Source organism: Manacus candei, unplaced genomic scaffold (assembly GCF_025592945.1).
Source record: "Manacus candei isolate 608988 ecotype Guabito, Panama unplaced genomic scaffold, ASM2559294v1 h1tg000043l, whole genome shotgun sequence".
In the NCBI taxonomy this organism is placed as follows: Eukaryota; Metazoa; Chordata; class Aves; order Passeriformes; family Pipridae; genus Manacus; species Manacus candei.
In genome coordinates, this window is record NW_026138091.1 from 8,013,222 (window position 1) to 8,038,710 (window position 25,489).

Here is a 25,489-nt window from a genome sequence, read left to right on the forward strand (position 1 = left end):
ATTCTTCTTTAGCTAGTGTTTTCTGCCTGAGATAGTTATACTACTTTTACAAAAGAAATCAACTTTATATTCTAGTGTTAATATCATTGTAATTCTTGTTTCATGCATGACAGATTGCCTTACAGAACAAATTTTAATGCATTTCTTATTAAAAAAACCCAAACCAAACAGTATGTTGCTACCTTGCAAAGTTATCAAATTGCTCATCTTTTTATTTTCACAGCTCACCATGTTAAAACTGGGACCTGTGAAGTGGTGGCACTTCACAGATGTTGCAATAAGAACAAGATAGAAGAAAGATCACAGACGGTGAAGTGCTCCTGCTTCCCTGGGCAGGTAGCAGGTACCACCCGGGCAGCTCCTTCTTGTGTTGATGGTGCGACTACTTCTATTGCTTCCTTTCTTTAAGTCTCTTGAAGTTTTTGCTGGCTTAACATCATCAATGAGACCCACTCCATTACGGTTACCTATTTAAAATAAGAGTAGGATGGCTTCTGCATTTTGAAGGTGATCTCCAAGGTGAACAGAAGGAAGATGGGAAGAATTAGTTATTTGCTATTGCCCTGCGGAAATGCTAAACAAAATTATTAGATGACAGTGAAAGAGACCACTTGAGGGGCTAAATTTGATCTAAGAGAGGACCCTTGGAGTTGTATGAAATTTACTTAATTGAAAGTATTTATGCAAAATTGACATGAGTATATAATTTTCATGTGCTACAGTCATATCTGATTTATATATTTATCATACATGAAAAAAAAAGCAAAGAAACAGAATGCAATTCTGTCCAGTTTTTAGTCTTTTTAGACCAACGCTATTATTCCTATTCACAGTGCAATATTAATGTCTTACTTAATTGTGGTATAAGTTCATATGTTTTATTTGGGAAAATATGAGCTGATTTTTCACATTGCTTTCTCTGAAAGAGTAGCAGGATTCACCCTTTACGTTATCTCTTTACTGTTGATATGTTGTTGGCTGTCAGAGAAGCTGTAAATATGTCATCGCTGGGGAATAAAGTTAATCAGACTGTGCTAGACTGTATAGTAGACCAGGCAAAAGAAGAGATTCTACTTATCACTTCGAAATCTGGCTGAGCAAGAATAAATGAGGTTGGAATGAAATGCTGTGAAGAGGTTGCCTTTGAAGCACATAGCACGTTTTGCAAATTGAAATTTAATTTCTTATTAAGGTTCTGAGGTGGCTGAAAATAACAGACTAGCTGTCAGTGAACATATTTCTAATATTTTTCTGGAAAATAAATATTGCAACATAATAACATAATGAAGTGTCCATTTCAACAACATGCAAATATGTTTGTTTTCCTTTCTTGTAGCTTCAATCGTGGAGCAGAAATGGTGGTGCCACATGCAACCATGTCTTGAAGGGGAGGAATGTAAAGTTCTTCCAGATCGTAAGGGGTGGAGCTGTTCCTCTGGGAATAAAGTGAAAACAACTAGGGTAGGTATGATACCAACCTGACATGTTGCCAACAAGTATAAAAAAAAAAAAATGGTGCACAGAAAATTGGGTGCACATTGAAGACCTGAGCTGAGAAGACTGAAGAAGCATGGGAAGAGAGTCATACTGGGATTGGACTTCCTGGTCCTGCACACTATTCTCAGCATACTTTTCGATTACCTGAACATAGTAAGCAGTGTGCCAGACCTTCTCAGGTAAGCACTGAGGATAGTAGAGTTGATCCCTTGAACTAAAAGTAATCATCAAATGTATTATAATCTAATATGTATTTCTTTCTGAAACTTGCTCGAAGTCTGTACACCTTGCTAAGCCCTTCATTTACAGGATAGCAAACAAGTGCATTTTTATCAATAACATGGAATATCATGTTTCTACATAAAAACTACTGAGTATGGTAAGCATTTGATGTGTCATTACAGTATGATCTTTCGGTTCTTTTCATCTTGTATGACTGGGATTTACCAAGAAATTTTGACAGAGTTTCAGTGAGTTCTTTTCCTCTATTTGACACTTATATTATTGGTTCAAAATTACATTAACAGCAATACATCTAACATTCATCATATACAATGCCTGACAACAAAGTATACATGCTGTCGTCTCTCCTTTTAGTGGCTAAGAGAAATAGAAGAAAAACAAATTCTTCAGATAATCTGTAAACACAAAAACTTCCTAAATCTACAGCATTGTATCTCAGTAGGGTCAACACAGTTCTTCATCAACATACAAAAGATTAAAATGCTCTCAGAAGACACACATGCATGTGTTTAAGTATAAACACCTTCACCTCTACATGCCACCACACACACTCATGTCTGTTTTTTTTTTTAAGTATTTAGTACTTGTTTGCAGTGTCAGGCCATAATTTGTTAGCACGGTGTTTACTGTGTGCAAGTGTTTGAGTGTCTGTGTCATTTCATTGAAATCTTCCTTTCATAAACACTAAATTTCTGGTATACATTGGCTGTAGTGATATGTAGCGTGCACTGATTGAATTGTATTCCTTCTGTTCCACAGAGACCTCCATATGTCTCAGTTTCTGTATGTATAAGTCTCTAAAACATTTTCACATTATTTGAAGGAAGGGCACTTTCTAAATGTTTGTTATACAATCCCATTCCTGAATCCACTTTCAAATATGTTTCTTCTGAACATAACCTTGCTGGAATGCTGCCCACACTTAACTTTGTACAGGCCAATGCAAAACTGATTATATACATGTAAAATGTGTCTGCATGTATAATATAACAAGAAGGAACTAGATAGAATTTAATAATAGTAATAGAAATAGAAAAAGAATTGTATGTGTTTTAAAATTTGTCAAACACTAACCATTATTAGTGTTACAGAATACATGCCATTTTATATTTATTGAGAGTGTTTAACAAGAGGTAAGTAAACATGTTGGTCTGGATTGCATTTCTGCAGAAAAAAAAGATGTCACAAAAGGAGGAAAGATGAATTAGAAATGCCTTGATGCCTTAATTTTTCTCAATAATTTGTCAGAATATGGGTTTTTCTGCATTTGTTGAGGTTGTGAAGTTTTGTCCATTGTTAGGAATCTACAGAAGACCAAAGCTGTTGTCCTCAAGGGCTTATGCCTCTGTTGTAGATTTGTAGGACTAGTTCTTTGAAGCAGTTGGAATTTTCTTGTCCTCCATGGTGGGGGCAATCCTCAGGATTCATTTCATACCTCTTCAAAAGTGATGCTTTGAAAAAGCCAGTCCTTTTTTTATATTTGCCATCATAAACAGTGATTCAGTATAATGGCTACCATAACCTGCTTACAGACCTAGCACCACTGAAAGGTCACCTTAAATGCCCCACTATTTGTTCTGCTTTCTGGTTTGTCCAGATATGGTATGCTGTGCCCCTCCTTCCTTCATTTTCCACATATCTGCAAAGCTGTTTTGAGACAATAGCAAACTTGAATTCAAATTTCTGATTTAAAGTTGGTCTAAGTCATTGAAACCAGGTGACAGGTGAATGAAGGTCTCTGTCTTTCCAGATGCAGGGAGCTGTGATTTTAGCAAACATCTTTCTGATGGGCAGAAAAATATACATTGCTATTGGAAATGCGAGTAGTTCTTTATGTTAAGAGAGTAGTTTATTATCGAAAGGCAAGTAACTTTCCCTAATATGTAGTGACTACAATATTGTTTTAGCTCCTCTTTCTGCTCCCTGAAGTCTATATAATCTATATAACAGTCTAAAGTGCTCTGTGGTTTCAAAATCTCCTTTTTTTTCCTTTTTTTTTTCTTTGATGAGAATAATAAAATAACTCTACAGTCAGTCAGTATTAAGAAATCATGAATAATAAGTTTCTCACTGTAAAATGAAATAAACCATATGTGATTATAAAGAAACAAAGAGAACTGAGCAGCTTGGGTGATTTAAGTGGATTACAGAAAAGCCTTGTGAAGACTTTCCTGAAAAGCCAAAAAAAAGTCTATATTCACCTCCAAATATTTTCTAAGTTAGCCTCCTTCATGTGCGAAAAACCTAACCCAATTGACTGCTGAAATACTAGCTACTCTTTTATGGGATACCAACTTCAAAAGCAGCACTTATATTTCTGCATCTTGAGTTGTTAATAGTTAAGTTTTATGTTAGAGATGAAACTAGTGGAGGAAGAAAGTATTTTACTTGTCCACCTCTCTTAGCATATTTAATCATAGTATTGTAAAAAGTGATGATACCAACTTCCTAATACTTATGATATTAGGCAAAAAGGCCAAATGAATAATGGGGGAAAACTAAGGGATTTTTAAAAATATGGTCAGCTTAAGGTTTTGCATTTTGTTCAGCTATAGTGATCTAATAAGGTCTTACATGAATAATGAATTAGAAATACTAGAATTCAGATGTTAACAAAACTCATTTGGAAATTTTCTTCAGAATGAAAAGACAGGTATTATTATCTTAATTTGTTTGCATGTTAGTGGGAAAAGGCTGATGTTAAGAGTAAACCACAGAAAAGGACTGAATACAGGGAGAAAGTGTGTATGAATAAGCTGAGTACTGAGTTAACTTATGCTCGTTTAGAGTTGACTACTTTGGTCTATGTAGCCTGCAGGAAGGGACGGGGAAAAAAGCCAGTGACAACTTAGCTAAACCAGAAATTTTTTTGAGTTCATATTAAGAAATGTGTGTTTGTGTTGCTGAGCATTATACCACAACAAAACAGAATATTCAGAAGCATATTAGAAGAGTTATGAAATAATTATGAGCATAGCTGAGATTTTACCAGGTGCATTTAGGCATTCTCCTCCAGACTGAGAAACTGTTGTTAGAGGAAGCAATTGAATTTTTTTATATGGCTAGCCTCAATTTTTGATAAATAAACACAAAATTTTTGCACATTACCTTCTTTAAATGATTAGAAAAGTGTTTCAAAAAAATGGAAAATTCTTTTTTTTTTGTTACATTTGAAATATTCTTTCTTCTTTCAGTGTCTTTCTAACATAATTATTTTAATTCAAAAAGCTCTTCTGGTTGTGTTTCCTTTCTTTTCCTTCAACATAGGAAAATGTCTGCTTAAAACAAAGCAATTTTCCCATCAGTTGAAAACTACAAAATATAGCAGTCTTATGTATAAAACTGAACATGACATTTAAAAAATGCTATGAGTTTGTGTTAAACAAAGGAGTCCTTTACAAAGACTGGATATTTTGCAGTCAGGTAAGAGCTGAGGAGAAATAATTTAATATTTCTCTTAGTTATGGGGAGTGTTCCACACCAGAGGTCTCTCCGTGGATAGGGGTTTTCCAAGGGCTGATCCAGATGCCAGTCTTTACTTGTATTTTTAAGAACATTACATTGCCCATTATCTTTATCACAGAGGCAGACTTTACATATGAGCACCAGAAGCTGCATGTAAACTGTATGAAAGTGCATGTTGCAATGCCTCCTGCAGTCCCAGTTCCCCAGGCATCCACCCTGGGACTAGCTTGGACAATATCATGGCTCCTAGGCAGCCCATAAACCTGTGTGTCTTTCCTGCAGAAACTAGACCACAAGAACAAGGTAAAGTGCCGTATCCCAGGTCTCATCTTGAGATCCTGGAGATGCAGCATGACTAAAGAAGTGTGTTCTTGCTCCTGGCAGTGGGAAAGTGGCTCTGGGCTGATATTTTATGAAGATGTAGAGAAATACACATTTGTATTTTTCATAAGAGAAATGTAGTGTAGAATAGACTATTTCAGTTGAAAGAAACCTACAGTGATCATCTAATCCAACTACCTGACCAATTCAGGGCTAACCAAATTAAGGCATGTCAATAGGGGCATTGTCCGAATGCCTCTTCAACAACTGACAAGCTTGGGGTATTGACCACCTCTCTAGGAAGCCTGTTCCAATGTTTGACCATCCTTTCAGTAAAGAAAAGCTTCCTTATGTTCAATCTAAACCTTCCCTGGTGCAGCTTTGAACCACTGCGCAGTAATGAAATAGTACCTTGTCTTCAAGCTTTTAGCTTGATTTGGTAGAACTGCCTGTGGAACGAGGCATAGTTTTAATACGAAGTACTAAGTTCTGATTAAAATATATGGAGTGGAATTTACTGGACTTTGCTTGGGTTAGGACTCTAGAGTGAGATAACTAGCCCAAGGTCTTGACTGTTGAGAATTGTTCAATTCCAGAAACCAATTAATTTCGTTCTAAGATAAGTCAGATGAATTATCTTCTGGAGGTGCTTATGTCTCTCAAGTAACCTAGAAGAAAGCTACGATGACTAGATTAGCCCCTAACATTTAGATACTTAATGCTGAATAGGAAGCAGCTGGCTTAAAGAATTTACTCTCTTTGATGTGGTCCTCAGTAGGAAGATGATCATAAAAATACCTTCATTCTTTGTTAGTTTGGGAAGCTTTGGATTTTGACCACTATCAAATGCAATATAATATTTTCAAAGTCTCAAGAATGTTCATATTCTGATGATACACAACTGTGAGCTAAACTGGTGAATCATACTATGATGAGCAACATGTCCAGTATATACTATTCAGTAAAAGCTGGCAACAGTGCATGTTCTTTTAGCACTGACTTGTTGGTGTAATACAAACACTAATACTAATACTATAAATTAACAACAAAAAAAAAGTCAGATACATAGCAGGTATTGATTATTAACCTCTGAAAATCTGTAGAAAGTGAGCAGTGTTTTCCTCTAGGCAAGTGAAAGAAGTATTTTCAGGTGGGTCACAAAGGGTAGCTTTTGGAAATGAGCAGGTAGCTACTGGAATAGCTGAGCACCCATACTTTTAAAATGGGCTGAAGGAACTGCAATTGTCACTCTGAAAACTAGCTAATATTTTTAACATGTGGAGAAAAGTACACAGTACAGAAAGAAATCAATATCTAATATATTACTATGTAACTATATGGTAAACCAATATTAGCAATAGAGTACTGCACTAAAATAAAATAAATATTACAAGGGCAGAGAGAAATAAAAGAGAAATATTACAGAGCCAAAAATAAATCCATATTGAATATATTTATCCACATGCCAAATACAAATCTGCTTTCCAAATCAATACTGGAGATAGATGACTAATGTGAAATGAACAGAAATATTGCCAGCATGGTGAGAAACCCATACTGAGAGTGTTTATCTACATTCAAAAACAATATTGGAGAAAGCCTGAAGTCAGTTATTTGTAATATTCTAATTTATTTAATTTTACATTATGGTTTCCAGAGTTTAAAAGAAAGTAAAAATTGAATATTGTCCTTGGAAGAAGTGAAAGTATACCATCCAAGCGCACCAACTGACTGCACATGAAGCCAAATTGTGTTCAGTATGTTCATCCCACTGCTCTCAATCAATGTAATTTCATTGCTATCTATAAATACTGCTTACATTTTTACCCTATCTCTTCTTTCTCACTTGCAGATACTGGGTTGTTTCTAAATTAATTACAGCTGGTGACAGAAGAGGAACTAATTTTATTTATGTTTCAATTTATAAAATATGCTGTTCATAATCCTTTCAGCATAAGGAATGAAAGGACCTCTGTTAGGTACCTTTACATAGTAATGCTTTTCATTGGGCTTCTCAGATTCCCAATATCAAAGGGCAGCATTAAGTGGTGACTCAACTACCACCAGTGCTGTCATAACGGATGCTTGAGAAAGACAACGTAATACAAGAGGGCTAAAGTATGTCCCTAGATATGAGAAGAAACTGGCGTTTTTCTTGTACCTGAACCTGACCTAGTGTTGGCAATGCAGCGATGTTAGTTGTTAATCTGTACTTCTCCAGATGAGGAACACATGCATAGGCTCTTTAAGCAGAAGCAGAGGGGAAGAAAATGGAACAAGTATTAATTTTTTTCTGCCAAAGATGAAAAGAAATATCACCATTGTGGTAGCTTCTTCCCTCATGTCTGTTCTTCTTCCTCCTCCAGGCTTTTCAGAAAAAGCAGTAGTAATGATATGTAATTGGAAAAAACAGAAATTCATCATACAAATGTCATGTATAGGTTATTCCAGGGTGTTTCTGATAGGCTGGATGTATGGTAGTTGTGGTCAGTTAGTGCTAATAAGGTAGCATATGACATGTTTTACAGTGTAAAACTGCTACTAACTTACATCACATGAAAGTTTGCCTTTTGTTTTGACCGCTGTGAAATGTGAAATACTTACAGGATGAATCAATGATCTGCCATGTGTTAGGTACAGGAAGTACTTTCCCTAATATTATTTAAGGGGGTGTATATATCAATGAAGAAACCACCTCACTGTAAAACTGCTCGGTTTCCCTGTCTCACTTCAGAGCCTCTGTCTATAGACTCCTCACCTCCTATCTTAATTTCAGATGAAGATTTATAGGACTAATGCACATATATACAGTGACCAGCAATACCTTGTGGTTCATGAAAATTATGTGATTACAATATGAGTGAGTACACAGACTGTAGCAAAATATTACCCATGGAAAAGAGTGATTGCACTTGTGACAGCTTCTTTATGTATCTCTTTACATGGTATGGTAACTCTTTCCATGCCTTTGGCTAATCTGTCATTAGGAGAAGTTTGCAGCTGTTGCAGCATGTTTCTCATTGCTAACTCAGAGACCCACTGTATCTAATCTGTCATTAAAATAGCAGTAAGTTGTATCTACACATTTTCTAAGAATACATACAAGTTTTAGGGGGCAAATGAGCTGGTAATAGAAACATGAGGATATTTTCTAGGGTCGAGCTAGATTTTGTATTAATCAGTAATTATTGTTTTGATCTAGAATCACAGTTCTTTCATTTTGAAGCTTCATATTTTTTTAGGGCACATAAACACTAATCTTTTGATGAAAATAGTTAACATGCCAGCCAACACATGTTACGGGGAATCATCAGTATTCAGGGCAATGCAATTCACTGATTTTCCTAAAAATAACTTTCATATACCAAATTTGCTTCTTTAATGTTGGTATGCCTAGTTTTATCCTATGAAAACTTGCAAGTCTATATTTGACAGGAGTCTAGGCCTACAGCTTGATGATGTTCATTTTTGCAGTCACAGAAATCTAGACAAGTCATGGTCCTTTCCCCAAAAGCAAATATACTCTAAAATACTCACAAAAGACTAGTTATGGTATAAAGAATTATAGGAATGAGTGTTGTGATGTGAAATGTTATAAGCTAAGTCAGAGACTGAAAGGTCAGTAAAACTTGTTGGGCAGGTGAAGATAATCCAAACATTCAACTCCCAAGACATTTTCGGTCTCAAATTTTGTTTAGTTCTGTTCTGATTTTGAGTCTTTTGGATACTGAAATTAAGAACAAAAGTGAGGAACATCTAAAGAGAGAATGGGTTAAAGGCAATATTCATTGATACAGTTCTTTTGGAAAGAGGGAGACTGATGATACATTGCCTTGCTAATCTCCCTGTGAGAGGGGAGTCTTGCCTCTGGCTATGCAGAAAGCGTAATCTAAATTTTTTATGAGTAGACATACTGTACAAATCATGAGAAATGAAATCTTCTGCAATTCCTTCATCACACTTGCAGTGTGATGCTCTAATTTATACATTTTTATTGTGGAATAGTTTGTCCTAAGGTAAGACTGTATCCAGGATCCACTGTAAAGCATCCTTTTATCATCTGCGGAACCTGAACACTGAGAGAATTACTCTGAAATAACGGGAAAATATTTCTGCAATATTTAAAGAAAAATGCAAATAGATTTCAGTTGCATGTCATTAATTAATAATTAGTGATTTTTGCAAATATTACTTCCATGTGCGAACCCTACAATTCACCTGTCTAGCCGAGAGGTTTTCTGCCTTTGTCCCAAAAGATTCAACTTGTGATTTATTTTTCTTATTCTTTTTTTCCCCCCTTGTCCTTTGCTGGCGTATTTGAGACATTGACTTCATGTCTGAAGAATAATTTTGTGCCTCTGATGGAAAATAAAAATGAGTTCTTAAGGCTGTTTGTTAATGACTGGTTTTCTGCACTTCTCCATGAAGTTCTGCTTTTCCAGCGTCCTGACACCAAAATCAAAGATGTTTCCACTCATTTGCAGCTTCATTCTGCCAGTCCCTTTGACATTCACAGCTGTGCAAGAGCTCTTTGAATATCTAGTAGTCCTTTTAAATTTTCTTGGAAAATTGTCAGTTTCCACTACATCAGGAATTACCATACAGAAAGATGATATTCATATGCCAGTATTGTGTGAGTCATGCTGGCATGCTCTAAAACTAGTGCTTCTTCCTTGTCTCACCCTCCTTTGTAGTCTGTAGGGGCTTCTTTGTATCATTTCTGCAAGTCAGAGTGATACATTACACCTCAGAGGGAAAGGGGTGTTCTGAAACCTCACCTCATCTGCTACCTAAATAGCTGCAGGCAGAACTCTTGCCTTTTTCCCTGGGTATTTGGCACAGGCTTCAGAAACTCTGCATCACTGCTTAGTTGTAGAACTGATAGGAGGGAGTGCAAAAGTGGCCCCCAATTGTTCAAAATGTAATACCTTCAATTCTCCAAAATAACATAGTTTTCTTGAGGTATTTCCTTATTCATTAGGACTGATTATAGAAAATATCAAAACCCCCACCCTGTCACAGCCCTGCTTTTCTGCCTTCTAATAGAGAAGGAAAAGTGGAGAGTCAGCCATACAGAGCATTCTGAACATACACAGTGGGAGGAGTGAACAACTCTCAAACAAGTTGAAATCAGATTGTTTAGATATTATTCCCTTGCAGAGCAAAGTGAGCATGGTTGTAAATCTTACATATTTCTCAATATCTGAGAACTCTTCAAAATGAAGGAAAATTTAAGGCAGGAATAAGTGAAAGATTGATGTCTACAACTAAATTAATAAAGAAGATGACCAAGATAGAATTAGTTTACATAAGAATTTCAAAATTGGTAATTTTTTTTCATGGGTTGGAGTTTACTACTCCTTCCACCTCAGTGAACACCAGGTCAAATTTCAGGAAAGCCACTACTGCTGTGGAGAACAGACTCCAAAGGTCTTTCTGTGTTCTATAAAATGGATTGTGAGTTTTCTTCTACTGCATTATTAGTATACACCAATGATTCCTTCTCAGATCTTACAGTTCTGACTCTCGTTCATTCCCTTTCATATCTGCAGTGATAAATGCCATGTAGCTCTGAAGTGCAGATTCTGGATAAAGCTACAAAATATCTAGTTTATCATAGCTTATTCTTTTGATGCAACCTGTAGAATTGAATTGGTGAGACTGAAGAGAAGTGTGTCTCCAGTTTATGAAGAATGATATGATCTCAAGGAAACAGTGGATTGTGTCTAGCCAACATGCATCTACAAACTCAGTAGTAATAGAAGATCTGAGCATTTTAATGGCGTTGTGTATTTTAAGAGGTCCAAAACAGTTTGTCTCTTCAGATTCAAGAACACCAGAAGATATATTACTGATGCCAGCCAGAAGAACTTGTTTCTTCATCCTGAATTCCATCTTTGTGGCTTAGGAACTTGTCCCTGCCAAAGGATGACCAAATGACTTTATCTCTGCTCCTGCTGTCTCTAACTGAGGCAAATACACTCCAAAATCAGATTAGTTCTTCTTCTAGAATCTGGAGATCCCTCTATCCTGCCTCTTTGTCATCTTTTCAGAGTGACGTTGGAAAACGCAAATTTACCATCTTCAAGGCATCATTCCAATTCCACTAGCTAGTAATTATTTTTCATCATCCTCAAAGTACAAAAAAAGGAAGAGGAGACTTTGTTCTAGAATGTACCTTGGCAAATTTGAAGCTTATTACTTGGGAAGCCAATTTTTTTTTGGATGGTCATTCAAGAAATTGCCAGAGTCCTTTTTCTTTCTCTTGACCTTAAAGCACATAACTGATACTGAACATTCCTGATATTTGAAGGCAATGACCTCTTCAGAGCATTTTGGTCTTTCCTTCATTACTTGAGATTTTAGAATACCAGCATCTAATTGCAGTTAGCTACTTCAATTCATTCATACTTATCTTGTCTTGGGTCACATGTTAGTTAGAAGATAATGAGAAGATGCAGGTATGAAAAAACTGGACAGGTTCTTTAAGAAAGACAAGTTAAATTCAAAACCACATCAGATTCTTACCCAAATTTCTATCATTCATTTTTTCCTTTGACAGGATACTTCTTTTCTGGGTACTGTGGAGTTCAAAAATGGTGTCCAGATGATCCCCAGTACAGAGGAGTTGTAAGACCCTGTAACTTTCACCTGGACATCTCCATAATGCTCAAGCAAGAAAACATTTACTTATTAAAGTGATAGTAGTGGTTGTTCTTTTCATCTTTGACCAAGATGACTACAACTCTTAATTGAGAAGCAACCATAATCTTGACTACTTCTTAGTGAAGCATACTTTATGTGTTATTTTCCTGGACAATGAGAAATCCTTCTCATTGTTTATCTATTGCAGTCTCTAAGAGAAAAGGCCTTGGGTCTTCCTTTTTCACAGTTCTAATAAGACTTGAGAAAAGATGACAGGATTTTTCTGAAATCCTCCAAATCTGCCGCCTTTCTTCTCTTTCTTATCTGTATTGGAGTGATGGCATGATGGGTACTCATACTGGAGAAAGTTAAAATTAGATTTCCTTAAAATAATTTTATATTCTCTGAATGGGTACCCACTACTCTGTCAGCACCCATTACTTTGGCTAAAATTTCTCCAAGCACAGAAAAGTCTTTTCTTTATGTGGAGATCCTAAATGAATGAAAAGAGAAAGGAAAGCGATCAAAGGTTTCAAGTTGATGATTGATTCATTGTTTTGAAACATTTTTTTTCCTGCCTGGATATTGCTGTGGTGTTTTCTAACTTGTTTTTTAGTTGTCTTATATTCCCTCAGCCGTGGCAGTATTCGTGGAGCCAAGTGTGAGTGTACTACCTCAAAATGCCAGCAGTGGAAGCTGGTAAGCAAGTGGGGAAAAATCACCAAAGGAATCTCTGAAGCTTGGGACAAAGGCAAAAAACACATCAGTACTGCACTAACAGAGCAGCAGGTACCCTTATAGAGAAGGTAACATTACAGGTAAGGAAATAATTTACATTTCTATTTTGATCTTATCCACATACCTTATTACTCTCCCCTCAAAATCCCAGGAAAAAATACCCACAAAAAATTTGAAGAAGTATAAGATCTCAGACATGATTAATTTAGACTGCCTGATTTTTTTAGTGGGGATAATGTGAAGTTCAATCTTACCCCATTTATGGAAAAATGTATTAAAATATGAAAATCCTTTATACCTGTAAGGCAATTTTAAACCTCAGTCTAGTTTTAAAACAAGGGTGGTTTTGTTTTTCTTTTTAATTTGTTTTGCTTTTTCATATTTAGAATATAAACACAACTTGTTATAAGTTTTCCTTTCCAAACCAAAACAAGTGTAGGTTTATTTTTAGGTAAGTGAAGTCAGATAAAGCCAAAACCAGACAGACTCTGTTCCCATCCCTCCATCTCCTTTCACTTTCTTACAGTCAAAAGTGTAGCAAGACTCTTTATTATGCTTCAGGTTCCTCATATGGAGAAAGGAAGGAGGTTGTTTTATCTCCCACTTGGGATGATTAGGTGGAATAAGTGCTATAGAAGAGAAGTAAATTTCATTTATTTAATTAATTGTCTTGCAGTCTTTTATGCCGTCATGCTGCAGTCCCTCTATGGAGTTGCGATCAATGCAAAAACCTCAAGAGGATATATCCTTGTCTGAATTGCTACAGTTATTATCTGTTACAGAAAGTAAAATAAGGTTTATGTTTGTCTTCTTTTAATATAAAATTCTTGTCTACAAAGAAAACATTTTGTTAAATTAAAACAATTCTACCATAAAGTTAATTTCTCTACTGAGTTACAGAAACATTGAGAAAGTTAAGGTATGTGCATTGTAGTGGCATAACCTTTTGGAAAACAATAATAATGAAGTGCATTGGAAAGACTAATGAATTGGATTTAGCCTTGACATAACTCATATGTCTTCATCGGCTATTCACTATTACAATTCTCCCAGTTAGTTGTACCAATTAATTTTATTTTGTAAACTATCCAGTTCAAGGAAATATAAATACAGAACCATATTTGTTTCATAGCATTTAAATGTGTAGAGATTTTATTTAAGCAAGAAGTTATTAAAATTATGAGTTTAAACTTGTAATGTATATTTCTAATGATTCTGCAGCATGATATTTAAGTTAAAAACCCTAAAGAAAAAAAAAGAAGAAACTTAAAGAAATTTTGGTGATCTTTTGAGGTGCTGTGCAACCTTTTTCAGAAGCAATCATTATCAGCAGGTCCAAAATCTACCTCAACTATCTGGATAAGGAAGTATCTGTTTGAATTGAATATTGTCTTTTGAAATGTGTCATCTGTTATTTTATGGTGTTTCCTGTAACCTTCTAACTATAGAAATGTCTCTAATAAAATTCTCCTCAGTTCAGACTAAACTTTTAGGGGTTTTTTTGTTTGTTTTTTTTTCCTGTTTGTTTTGGTTCTGTTTGTTTTTATTTTAAACATTTATGATAAGAACACACTCATATCTTTCATTTTAAAAGAATTGTATTCTGAGTTCATGACTCTTTTCTGTATCACAGGTCTATCTATCCATGGACTTATTCTCGAAGAACTTTTCAATTACTGCTTTGTCATACTTAAATATTGCTGATATACTTTCAAACATGAGTCTAATATATCAGTTTCTATTGCTTTTTGGTGACAAATAAGAGTTTGAATTTGAATATGCTTGTATTTTTAAAACCATGCACCTTTCATAAGAGAATTTGCTCTGCTTCTGAAATTTGTTTCTTCCTGTTATTTTGTACTTTTCCTTGTAATTTAAAAAAAATTCTATTTATCCCAGTTTTGTTTTCTGTAACTAATTTCATAACAGTGTAGTAGTTGACATGTGTTTGTTTCTTAGGCAAACGTGTAAAACTCCTCAAGGCCGAATGGAGAAGTAGAGAAAGGAGGTTTCTGCTGTGCCTGATGACAATATTTGTTTTTTCCACACAAAAAATATTCTGGCTCCACGTTGGAGCACTAGTTGTGATGAATCCTAGTCTTGGTCGGATTCTAAGGAAGGGCCAGAACGTTCGTTGAGGAATAAAGAGTCACACCACTCCAGAAAATGTGTTCCAGCCCTCGTTTATTACTCACAGAGCAGCAGGTGTGTACAAATACAGGTTTACACATTGTTGACAGGAATTGTTGTATCTTACTCCTCATTGTAGTTGTGCAGTTTGCTGCAGACACTGAGAAACTGTGGCTTATTCAGGCACAGCTTCAGGAGGGTGGTTGGAGAGACTTTGCACTGTGCTCCTAAATAGCCTCAGTGTATCAGTTAGATGCTTCTCGGTGCCTTAAGATATATTTCTTCCCTCAGTACTTTCAAAGGTAGACCCAGTCACTCAAGCTAGTCACTCTCATGGGAAAACAACAGATGCTCTGGAGAACAGCACTTAGAGAGGAAGGCCATCTCGATACATTCAGTCTGGTGTTGCCTTTGTAGTTGAAAGCTCAGTATTCTATACTGGATTACTTAATTTCAGAAAAAGCAAAGAAAGAGCTATTTTCACTGTATTCCTAAAATGTGCTAGATGTTGTCTGTTTAGTCTTAAAACCATGCTAAAGATGAAGAACCCTGTCATTTACAGGAACATATGCCATGCTCTAAAGTATTTTTGCTTTACCTATTTTTCTAATCCAACCTCTCAGATTCCTTGAAGCAAGTGGAAAGCTCAATTTACATGTGAAAGGTTTCCAAAGCCTTTTAGTTTCAATTACAATTTTTAACACTGATTGTCTAGATCTTCACTTTACCACTAAAAATCTCCTGTTGAAATCATTAGGAGCAATGAGAAAATAAGGAGTACAAAGTTATATTTCAAAGCACATTGTATGAAATGAGTTTTCAGTATGTTTCTCTCTTTATAATGGAAGGTCCTAAGCACAAGAATTGTCATGAATACAGTTCTGATTAATCACAATGCAGTAAAAGTATGAAAGAATTAAAAAGTTGTGGAGTCTATGGTTATCAAAGATGTGAAACTTTTGAGCCATTGAAGTGTACCGGGTGATGTTCTGTTTAATTAATGAAATGAACTAATCTTGTTTGCTGAAGGACAGACCTGAGAATCTTGTATTCTAAATTGCTCCATTACAGACTTGGGAACATGTTTAGACTAATACTTTACATACTATAGTGCCTAAAGTAAAGCTAAGGGAACAGTTTAAAGCTCTTGAGTCTTGACATAAAAAGTTAGGTAAACAGGAATGAAATATTTTGTGACTTGAAAAAGTGTCTTTCAATATGTAACTTTCACTAAAGGTAATTGAATCCATATAGTTATCATTAAATATCTGTTTTCTAGACTGCTCACAAATCACTCAAATTTTGCCTTTTTTCCCGAGACCAAGTCAAATAGTCATCTGTAATACTGAAACAAGTAAGGAAACAGGAAAACCTGTTTCCTAATTCATGGTTCTCTACTGGAGGTCCCTTGAAATGGGCTTGGGTCACCTCAATATTTCTCAGTCTTTTGAAATGGTTCCTCGTTCCTCCGGAAGCTTAGTTATCTAGCATGAACACCCAAATCTACACCTACTTACTGTTAAGTGCATATGCATATGGGAGCCCTATTGCAGAAAAGTCCTTAACACCTTTTTGTCCAGTTTCCCCAATTCATTAGAAAATAAATTACATGATTCTCCAGCTGTCAGAAAATTGTGAACCTGTCTTTGTTAACATTTGCAAAGTACTTTTGAGTATCACTGGTACAAGATAGTAGTGTTAGAACAGAAGCATTTTCCAAGATTATAAGTTACACGATTTCATTGAATGTAAATGCACAAGTGGCAATGCACTCTGTCATTTGTTTTCATAAGCCACGTGTGAATGATAGTGCATGGCAAAAACACTGTAAGAATTTTGAAATTCCAGGAAATAGTGTGCTTCCTTCTGTTCAAAAGATTCATTTCCAACGTCAACCTCATTCTCAGAGGGCATAAGGGGAAAAAAAGCATTGGCAGATGTTTGTTTCTGGTTATATGGGCCCTTCTGTTTCTGCATGGTAATATTTGTATTAAGTTTTCACTACCAAAAGAAAGTTATTGAAGTTATGAAAAAATATGACTGATATAGCCCTCTCAAGTTCATTCCATTTGCTAAAGAATCACTTTGTTGACCATTATATTAATTTTTTGTGGTCTTTTACATACATTACAAGAAAAAATACAGCAATAAGGACACAAAATGGATGGAAATGTACTGCATACAAATAAGGCTGTTTTCGTATGGGATCCCTGTCTTATCTCTATGACTTGGAGGACAATCCACAGCTAGGCATTTCTTCAAGCCATTCCTTAGACCTCTTTCCTTAAGCACTTACTTAAGGGATTCATGTGGTATTCCCTGTACTTAGCTTATCTCATGTTGTTCATTAAATAAATTTGTGAGACTCTTTTTAATTTTGATTGAAATCTCCATACCATTTTTGTTTCCCACAGGTCTTTAATATTTTAGAGAAGAATGCTAGGGGTGCCAAGATGGCTTTTCCTTGTCTCATGAAATTCCACTTAGCTCAGGGTGAGCTATTAATTGCTTTTACATAAAATAATTTCCTTTCTCTGTTTTATATGTCTCAGGAAAGAAAAAAAGAGAAAAAGATAGCTTGAGTATGCTCAGATGACGCAGGCTATGAACACACAAAATCCTATATGGTTGATGGAACAGTTCTAGTTAGAAAGAAAACCTCTAAGTATTAAGTTCTTTCTGTTTCTTTGGAGAAAACCTTGAACAGAGAGTCCATTATTCTTTCCATCTATGGAGTGATGAAACGTTGGCTTTAAAATTTGCCCCTTTCTGCATTTTCATTGATACATAGTCCTGACGACATTGTTATAGACTTCCCTCCAAATCTTCTCACCCACTAAATTCTTTTTACTGTGCATGATGGAAAAGAGATAGAATTGCAGTTGCAAGGGCACACATAAAAAGGCAATTTGCTAACGTTCAAGTGCTTGACTTTGCAAACTCAAGAGCCAGTTTTCGATGTGGATTTTATGTATGGTTTACAATAAACATAGAAAAAATTCAAAGAGCTGCCAGTCAAAAAGTTGTAATGTACAAAGTTGTCTGATGAAATGTTATAGCACACACTTAATTTCAATATACCATATATTGGCATCTATTTTCTCCTAACACTATTAAATAAAAATTAATTATGTGCCTCATTTGCATGTATAAACTTTTCTGTAGTTAGCAAACTATTAGTGATATATTTCTTTCTTTGAAGAAATAGAAGATTTGTACTATACCTAATTGTGGTTCCATAACTTTGATGCTTCGGTGCATCAAAGTAGGGAAAAGATTTACTATTCAGGGAATATATACTCAGCCATTCTTTACATCCTATAGTCTTTATTTTATCTCCCTTCCTTTTCTTAGGAAAAAGGAAGTCTTGAGTAAAAGACTTGTCTGGATTTTTATTGGGAATCTATTCTTATGAAATAGACAGTATTGTCTCATGTATTCATCCACTGTGTGGATTTCACAAGTGAGGACATTTTTCACCCATTGTGAGCAGCACTGGAATGTAAGCTGTCCAAAAAAATTTCTTGAGCTGGTAGCTTTTCTAATGTGTTGCCTTGAGGTCTTTTCATCTCCTTCATCTTCACTCCATTCTGGGTTACCCTGGCAAAAATATTCTACCCGAAGACTGAGTTTGTTCTGAACATTTTGTGAGCAGAAGAATGTAGAAAACTTCAACTGCATTTATATGCATGTATATTGTTGAGTTAAAAAAAAAAAGTGAGTTCACATACAATTACAACCAATTTACAGCAGCCACTTACTAATTTAAATTAAAAAGTCTGCAACTGCAGAGTAATTATACTTTAATTACACGTTTAGGACAAGAAAGTGAAGAGAGTCTAATGCAGTGTATTTATGATATAACAACTATGTGAAAAATTTTATTAGCATAAATGGAGTAATTATGTTCCAAAAATGAACAAACTAATTCAGATCAACACCTAGGTTTCATGTACTTTTTTCATTTGTATTGTTAATTCTCCATATATAATAATTATTAACTGAAAACTTGAATAGACTTGATTTGCACCTATTCAGGGTGTTACTGTTTTCTTAGGATTTTAAAGATCAGACACATACTGTTATTGGTCCCCCTTTTCTATAAAGGCCTTTGGCACAGTACCTTACTACCTTACTTCCCAGACACTTAAACCAAATAGCTTTTACTCTATCCAAAATTAAGCATTTCTGGGAATACCATCACTAGGTATTAGCTAAAATTTTACTGCTTCTTTATGAAAGTGCCTTTACAAACCAAGAGGTTTATTCACTCCCTAATGCGTATGGTGTATGGATATATAACTTCCATTAATGTTAATGTGTAATCTGTGCTTGCACATAACAAGCATTACCATCTCACTTAGAGGCAAATATGGACCACTGTATGTGTTACTTGGAGTAGCATTGTGTGACCTGGTGGTTAACAGAACAAAAAAAAAAAAAAAAAAGGATGTGGAATAATAAAAATTCTGTCAAGGGAAAGCAGTTAAAAACTCCAATCACGTAATGTAAAAACTAAGAACATGCAGCGCAGCCTGACTTCCTGTACAGTCTGTATAAGCAAAATGACCTTTGTATATGATTAGCCACCTGTTATAATGCAGAGATTTGAATGGCTATCAGATTTTTTTCTTATTTATATCACCTATTTAATCTATGTGACAGTGTATACTGCTTTTATAGCGATATTTTCACCACAAGGTTGTAGAGCTAGATGGGGGAGCAAATAGATCTGGAGATTATGATTTTACGGAGTTTCTTTGTGACTGAAGAGAACACATTTGCACCTCCAAGCAGCCCTGTAACTGAGCAGTCATGTATGTATAAAAATACTCTTTTTGCTAGCTGCAGTTTATCACCTTAGCCAATGCACTCGCAGAGCTGGATGTAATAGAAAAAATACATCACAGGATAATGAGTTTGGAAGGGAACTCTGGAAGTCCAATCCCCTTGCTCAAGCAGAGCCACCTAGAACCAGCTGCCCAGGACCAGACAGCTTTTGAATATCTTCAAGGATGGAGAACCTCCCTGGGCAACCTGTGCTAGTACTCAGTAACGCTCACAGTAAAAAAGTTTTTCCTGAGAGTGAATCTCCTGTGTTTTGGTTTGTTCTCATTGCCCCTTCTCCCGCCACGAGGCACCACTTGAAAACAGTGTGGCTCCATTTTCTTAGCACCCTCCTTTCTTGTGTTTGTACACATTGATGAGATCCCCCCTGAGCCTCCTCTTCTCCTGGCTGAACAGTGCCAGTGCTCTCAGCCTTTCCTCATATGAAGAAGCTCCTGTCCCTTATTCGCCTTAGTGCCTCTTTACTGGATAGATAGATAAATAGATAGATAGATAGATAGATAGATAGATAGATAGATAGATAGACAGATTGATAGGTAGATAGAGATAGACATATATTGCAAGTGAAGCTAATGAAAATCACCTGCGGATAAGATCAGAAGATGTGTATTTTACATTATGTATCTCAGTGGCACCTGATTCCATGAGTAAAATTCCAACTTGTTACAATAATGCAAAACATAAATAACAATAAGATGCTGCATCAGCCTTTTGAGCTTTTTTTTCAGTGCAGGACACTGAAATATGTAGCCTGACTTTTAAATTAATTCTTTATTTTTTTTGGCAATCTTCCACTGTAGAAGGGGACACATGAGGCTGTTTCCAACAACAAGAACAAAGCAAAATAAAAGCAGTGTAATAAATAAGCCCATGTATCATAAAAATCAGAAAGCACGATTTTATTATTGCCTTAAGTGCAGTTCCTAGAAACAACTTGGTGGAGAAGGCAAACTGAAGCAATGAACTCCTCAAACAGTCTTTTTAGTATTCTTTTCTATATTTTTGCTCTGCAGAGCTGACAAGAGCTGTATGCAAACAGTTTTGCTGAGGGCAAAAGAATGTTTCATCATTAAGGAGCATGACCCTTCTCTCTGTGATCAAAATGAGAAGCAAATGCCCCTCGATGTCATAAAGTGTTGTTGTGACCATTCCAATGAGTTGTTCCTCAAGAGCTGGGGAATTAACACATGACACAATTTGATATTAAAATGTTACATGGTGATTAATTGTATCTACTGACACAGCAGAAATATTCCTCAAAGTTACATTTCTTTGACATGACAGTTGTTTTTTTCTTTTAGTGTTTAAAATCCAAATCAGACAGAGGGAAAATCCAATTACTGTGAAATGCTTTGTCTCCCATTTCTCTGTGGTCCTTCTGTTTCACTCTTGTTTCATGTTAGGCTGAGTGAAACCACTATAAATTAAATCCTTGGTAATTTTGTGCCTTCTGAATAACAGAATCTCTCTCTCTCTCGTTAATGTATGAATGATTTTTGTCTTGTTTCTCCACCAAGTATTTCTCCCCTAAGTATTTATTTGCTGAGATGCATTTAGCCTTTAATAGGACATTGCCTTTTAGAACATAAATGATTCTATGATTGTCCTGTAAAGAAGCATGCAAAGAATGGAAGAATACATTTCCAGTATCAGCCATTGTTATATGCAATAGCTAACAGTTTTAAAAGCATAGTTGTTACTATATATAAGTTTTAACAATAAAAAAAAGAATAACAGAAAACAAAAATTTGTGGGTTGGTAATTTGTGAACTTTAAATTTTTTTATTATATTTTTAGGCATGGTCACATTTTGATTTCTCCTTGTCAGATCCAATTCTGACAAAACACTTAAACACACAATTTAGGTTGGGAAGCAATGCCATCTAATACCATTTGTGATTATTCATCTATTTTAAAAACAATTGAAAGTGCTTTGCTGGACAGAGATCTTACATTTCAGTCTCATTTTCCAGTACTTCAGAAGTAGATTCAGTATGTCCAGTTTTGATTTTCTGATTTTCTTTTTTCTTTACAGGTAACCTGATAGCTAAAGACAAATCAAGTCAGTATCAAGGCTGATAAAATTAAATACAACAATGAGAATTTCATTCCTCCAGGCAATCCTTGAAGTGAAATTTTATACTGCTGGAGTGTATCCTTCAGAATCAATTGTTTCAATGAGAATCTGTCTTGTAATCAGCAACAGCCTTGAGATCAAAACTACTGGAAAGTCATTTTGAACTTCTGTGTCACAAAGATTTCAACTGATTGAACTGTGTACACTTGTAAAATTGCACTTGCTGAGGAATTTGCAGCTGTAATCATGTGTTGATACTCTAAAGGTGCAGAAAAGCAGCAAACTGTTGGATTCTCCATTGCAGACCAGTGGCTTTTCATCTTGATGAAGTCAACCTCCAAACTGCATTGGATCCTTCCCTCTAAAATGATCCCTGGTCCACTTTCAGATTGCTGGTGGTACTGCACATTGCTTTAATTAAATTTCTGTTGCAGAAATGGTCCTCTGGCATGACGCAGTTTTAGACATTTTTATTTGTGTTCAAATCTTGCAGCTCTGAAAAATACATATTTCAACATCTTGAAGTTGCTTTTGTTATAGGAATGGAATTATATATCCATTGTTAATAATTATTGTTGACAAGTAATAGTTATCTGAATACACCAGTCATATTAGATTGTATAGTCAGGTTGACATGTTTGCCTAAGGCTAATCAGCCACTGCAACTTAACAGTTAAAAAAGTAGTGGTCAAAACTCAATTACCACCTCCATTATAAAGCATTTTATACCTCTAAGATATACATTTCCATTTAGTTTGAAGGAGATGGGTGTTCCCAATGTGTACTTTACTTTCCTAACCTTTAATTGATTTAAGTTCATGGTAAGCAGTCAATGATGGTATTTCATCTTTTTTTTGTCAGGGTAGGCAGGGATGTAAATGAGTTTTGCCATTATGAAATTGGATGGTAATCACTCAGAATTTTTGTCTTTTTATTAAAAAATAAAATCTCTTACTTGAACCTAAGTACTGATGGATGCTTATGTAGATGTCTGCTCAGTCTGTTTGCTATAAAGGAAAAAAGTCCTAGTGCCCACCTAGATTTACACTTCATGGGTATTTTGCTTGCTTACAGTCATCCAATTCAGATCTGATTCTTTCCAAAATTTCTTTTTTCTTTTTTTTTGGTAGCAATTTTTTTTATCTTTGTGATGTGCTGTTACATGAAAAAAATCCTCAATATTTAAAGGCCTTAAGCATCTCTGAGCTTTTTTCTAAGTTATTACAGAATGTATAATTTTATACTCCATTTAATATATATTGTACCATCTGTAATGTTGATACAACAGAAATTTGGCAGTTCCTTTTAGAAACACTGCATAAAGAAGCTGACCAGAGAGGGTAAGGGAATTCTGACTTTATGCTTTGGTGAATTGACATGAAAGCCACACACACAATGGTAGTAAAAAGTATGTAGGAGTAAGCTTATGTGTGGTTACCAGATTCACAAAAAAACCCCCCAAAACCAAACCACAAACCAAACAAACAAAAAACCCCCCAAAAGACAAAAAAACCAAAACAAGACAGAAGAGGGAAAATATTTTATCATTACAAACCATTGACATGGCTAGTTTAGTTATATATTAGTTTCCATGATAGATGAACACCCTGGAGTGCTCTGCCTGTCACAGTAGCCCCTGTTGTTCCAAAACCATTTCATTACCTCTGCTGTATTATTGCACAGGAGAGCTTAAATAAAATAAATGACTGTTGGGAATAAAATTGAGAAGTATATTCTATCATTCTGCTGAGAAGTAATAAAAAATTGTTGGCAGGAAAAGATCTTATTTTCTGATTAAAATTTAATTAGAATAAACTGTAGCAGCAACTAGGTATCTCAGTATTTTAGGATGGATTAGTATTGTATGGATTTGTGCTAACAAGTTCAGGACAGAAGGTAACATCTTAAAGAGATCATCTGGGACAGTGCAAAATATAAATGTGCTGTTTTGTAGACTCTGAATATGGCCTCTCTTTGGCCAAAAATCTATATCATGCTTCTAACTAAATGTTTTCTTTGTTTTCTTGTTCTTAAACCAATACTGAAAGTACTGTATTATATAGAAGTGTAACACATGCATATCAATAAATAAAAATAAATGGATTTTCAAATATATTGAATAGATTATCTGCAGTAATTAATGTTGTGACTATTCATAGCAAGTGAATAAAATTGTAATATAAAATAGAGTTCCCTGTATGGATGTGCACATTGGAGATCTATTCTGTTTATCCATGGAACAAAATAATTTTTTCTTGAATAAGAATCCCAAGCGTTATATTTCTTCAGTAGAGCAGGGAATATTAAAAGGTCCACATTAAAAGGTCCTTTTTGAAAGGAAACTGATATCTAGCACAACTGTTCTAGCCTTGTTATGGCAAATGCTGGTGGGTGTACTGACCTGTTGTCTTCAGGCCAGACGGAATAAAAATGTTTTTTATTTCACAAAATGTGAATCCTGAAAAATTATCATTTAGACATTTTGAAAAGCAACAGGACATGGATGCTAGACATCCCTGAAAAAGTAATATTTCAGGTTAATCTGTTTAAAAGAAAGGGAAAAAAATCCAATTTGACAGTGAGCTCTGGGCACCTTGAAGCAAGCTGGGAACCACAGCTCAGCTATCCACAGTGCTGGTTTAGTGCTGCCTTTGAAAATGGAGAACAGGGGACTGGATCAGCCACGGGCATTCATATTGTAGGCATGTGAGGATGATTCTTGCTTTAATTACTCGTTTATTCCTTATATACTACTTTCTAGATTATTTCATCTGTTTACAAAAATGATCAGTCATTATGAGCAGAGGGAAATCCATGTTACCCTTTGAATTCAGTAATCATCAGGAACTCTGAACTGCAGAATATACATTCCTGTTCCACAGTTCTAAGTGGCAGTGCATTGAGAGGGAAAGAAAAATCACTGCTCTCTCATTGAATGTCTTGGATGAGTTCAACAAAACATAAAGGAAATCCTGATATGAATTTTAATGAAAAAAAATTCCAATTCAGATCTAATAAATCTAAAATAAAGCTTAAAAACCATTCAAGTCTAGATCTTGGTGATATCTAGTTTATTGGTCATAAGTGAATGCTAGCCTTTAAAACAACACTGCAACACAGAGTGCATCAGATACATTTGTTTTGAAATTAAAAATCTGCTACAAAGAATTTTATTTTGTTATGTTTCATAAAAATATATGCAGGGAATTTTTGCTCATTATAATTGTACAGCTGGTTTTTATACTTTTCCAGGAAAGTCTATAAAAACAAAACAGAAATATGTGATTGGCATCCTTATCTGTTGATTTACTACCTCCTCCTGCATGCCTCAAATTTTACACATCTGTGGTTAAGATATTGGCAAGGATATTGGGAAGGGAGTATAGTTTTGGTTTGTACAAGAAGTATTGCCTTAATCTCTAGTTTCTTTTTGCCAATAGTTAGATAAGTCTGTGTCAAAAAATGTCACACCTGATCAATCCCATGGCATCAAATGATTTTTCAAGGATTCAGTGGTATTAAATT

The 25,489-nt window shown here is 35.2% G+C and overlaps 1 protein-coding gene across 7 annotated transcripts in view; it reads left to right on the forward strand.

Moving 5' to 3' along the window:
- TAFA2 (TAFA chemokine like family member 2) overlaps window positions 1–24,084 on the forward strand; it is a 176,594-nt gene extending 152,510 nt beyond the window's left edge. For 5 of the 7 annotated variants that reach the window (XR_007905946.1, XR_007905947.1, XR_007905945.1 and 2 more), the window contains 5 exons: window positions 224–376; window positions 1,337–1,461; window positions 12,788–13,704; window positions 14,869–15,114; window positions 21,923–24,084. Coding sequence is in view for 1 of the 7 variants with exons in the window: in XM_051795866.1 (XP_051651826.1) it covers window positions 224–376; window positions 1,337–1,461; window positions 21,923–21,931 (287 nt within the window). In the remaining 6 variants the exon portion in view is untranslated. The other 2 variants (XM_051795866.1, XR_007905948.1) reach the window with 2 other exon arrangements.
- The last annotated feature ends 1,405 nt before the right edge of the window (window positions 24,085–25,489 follow it).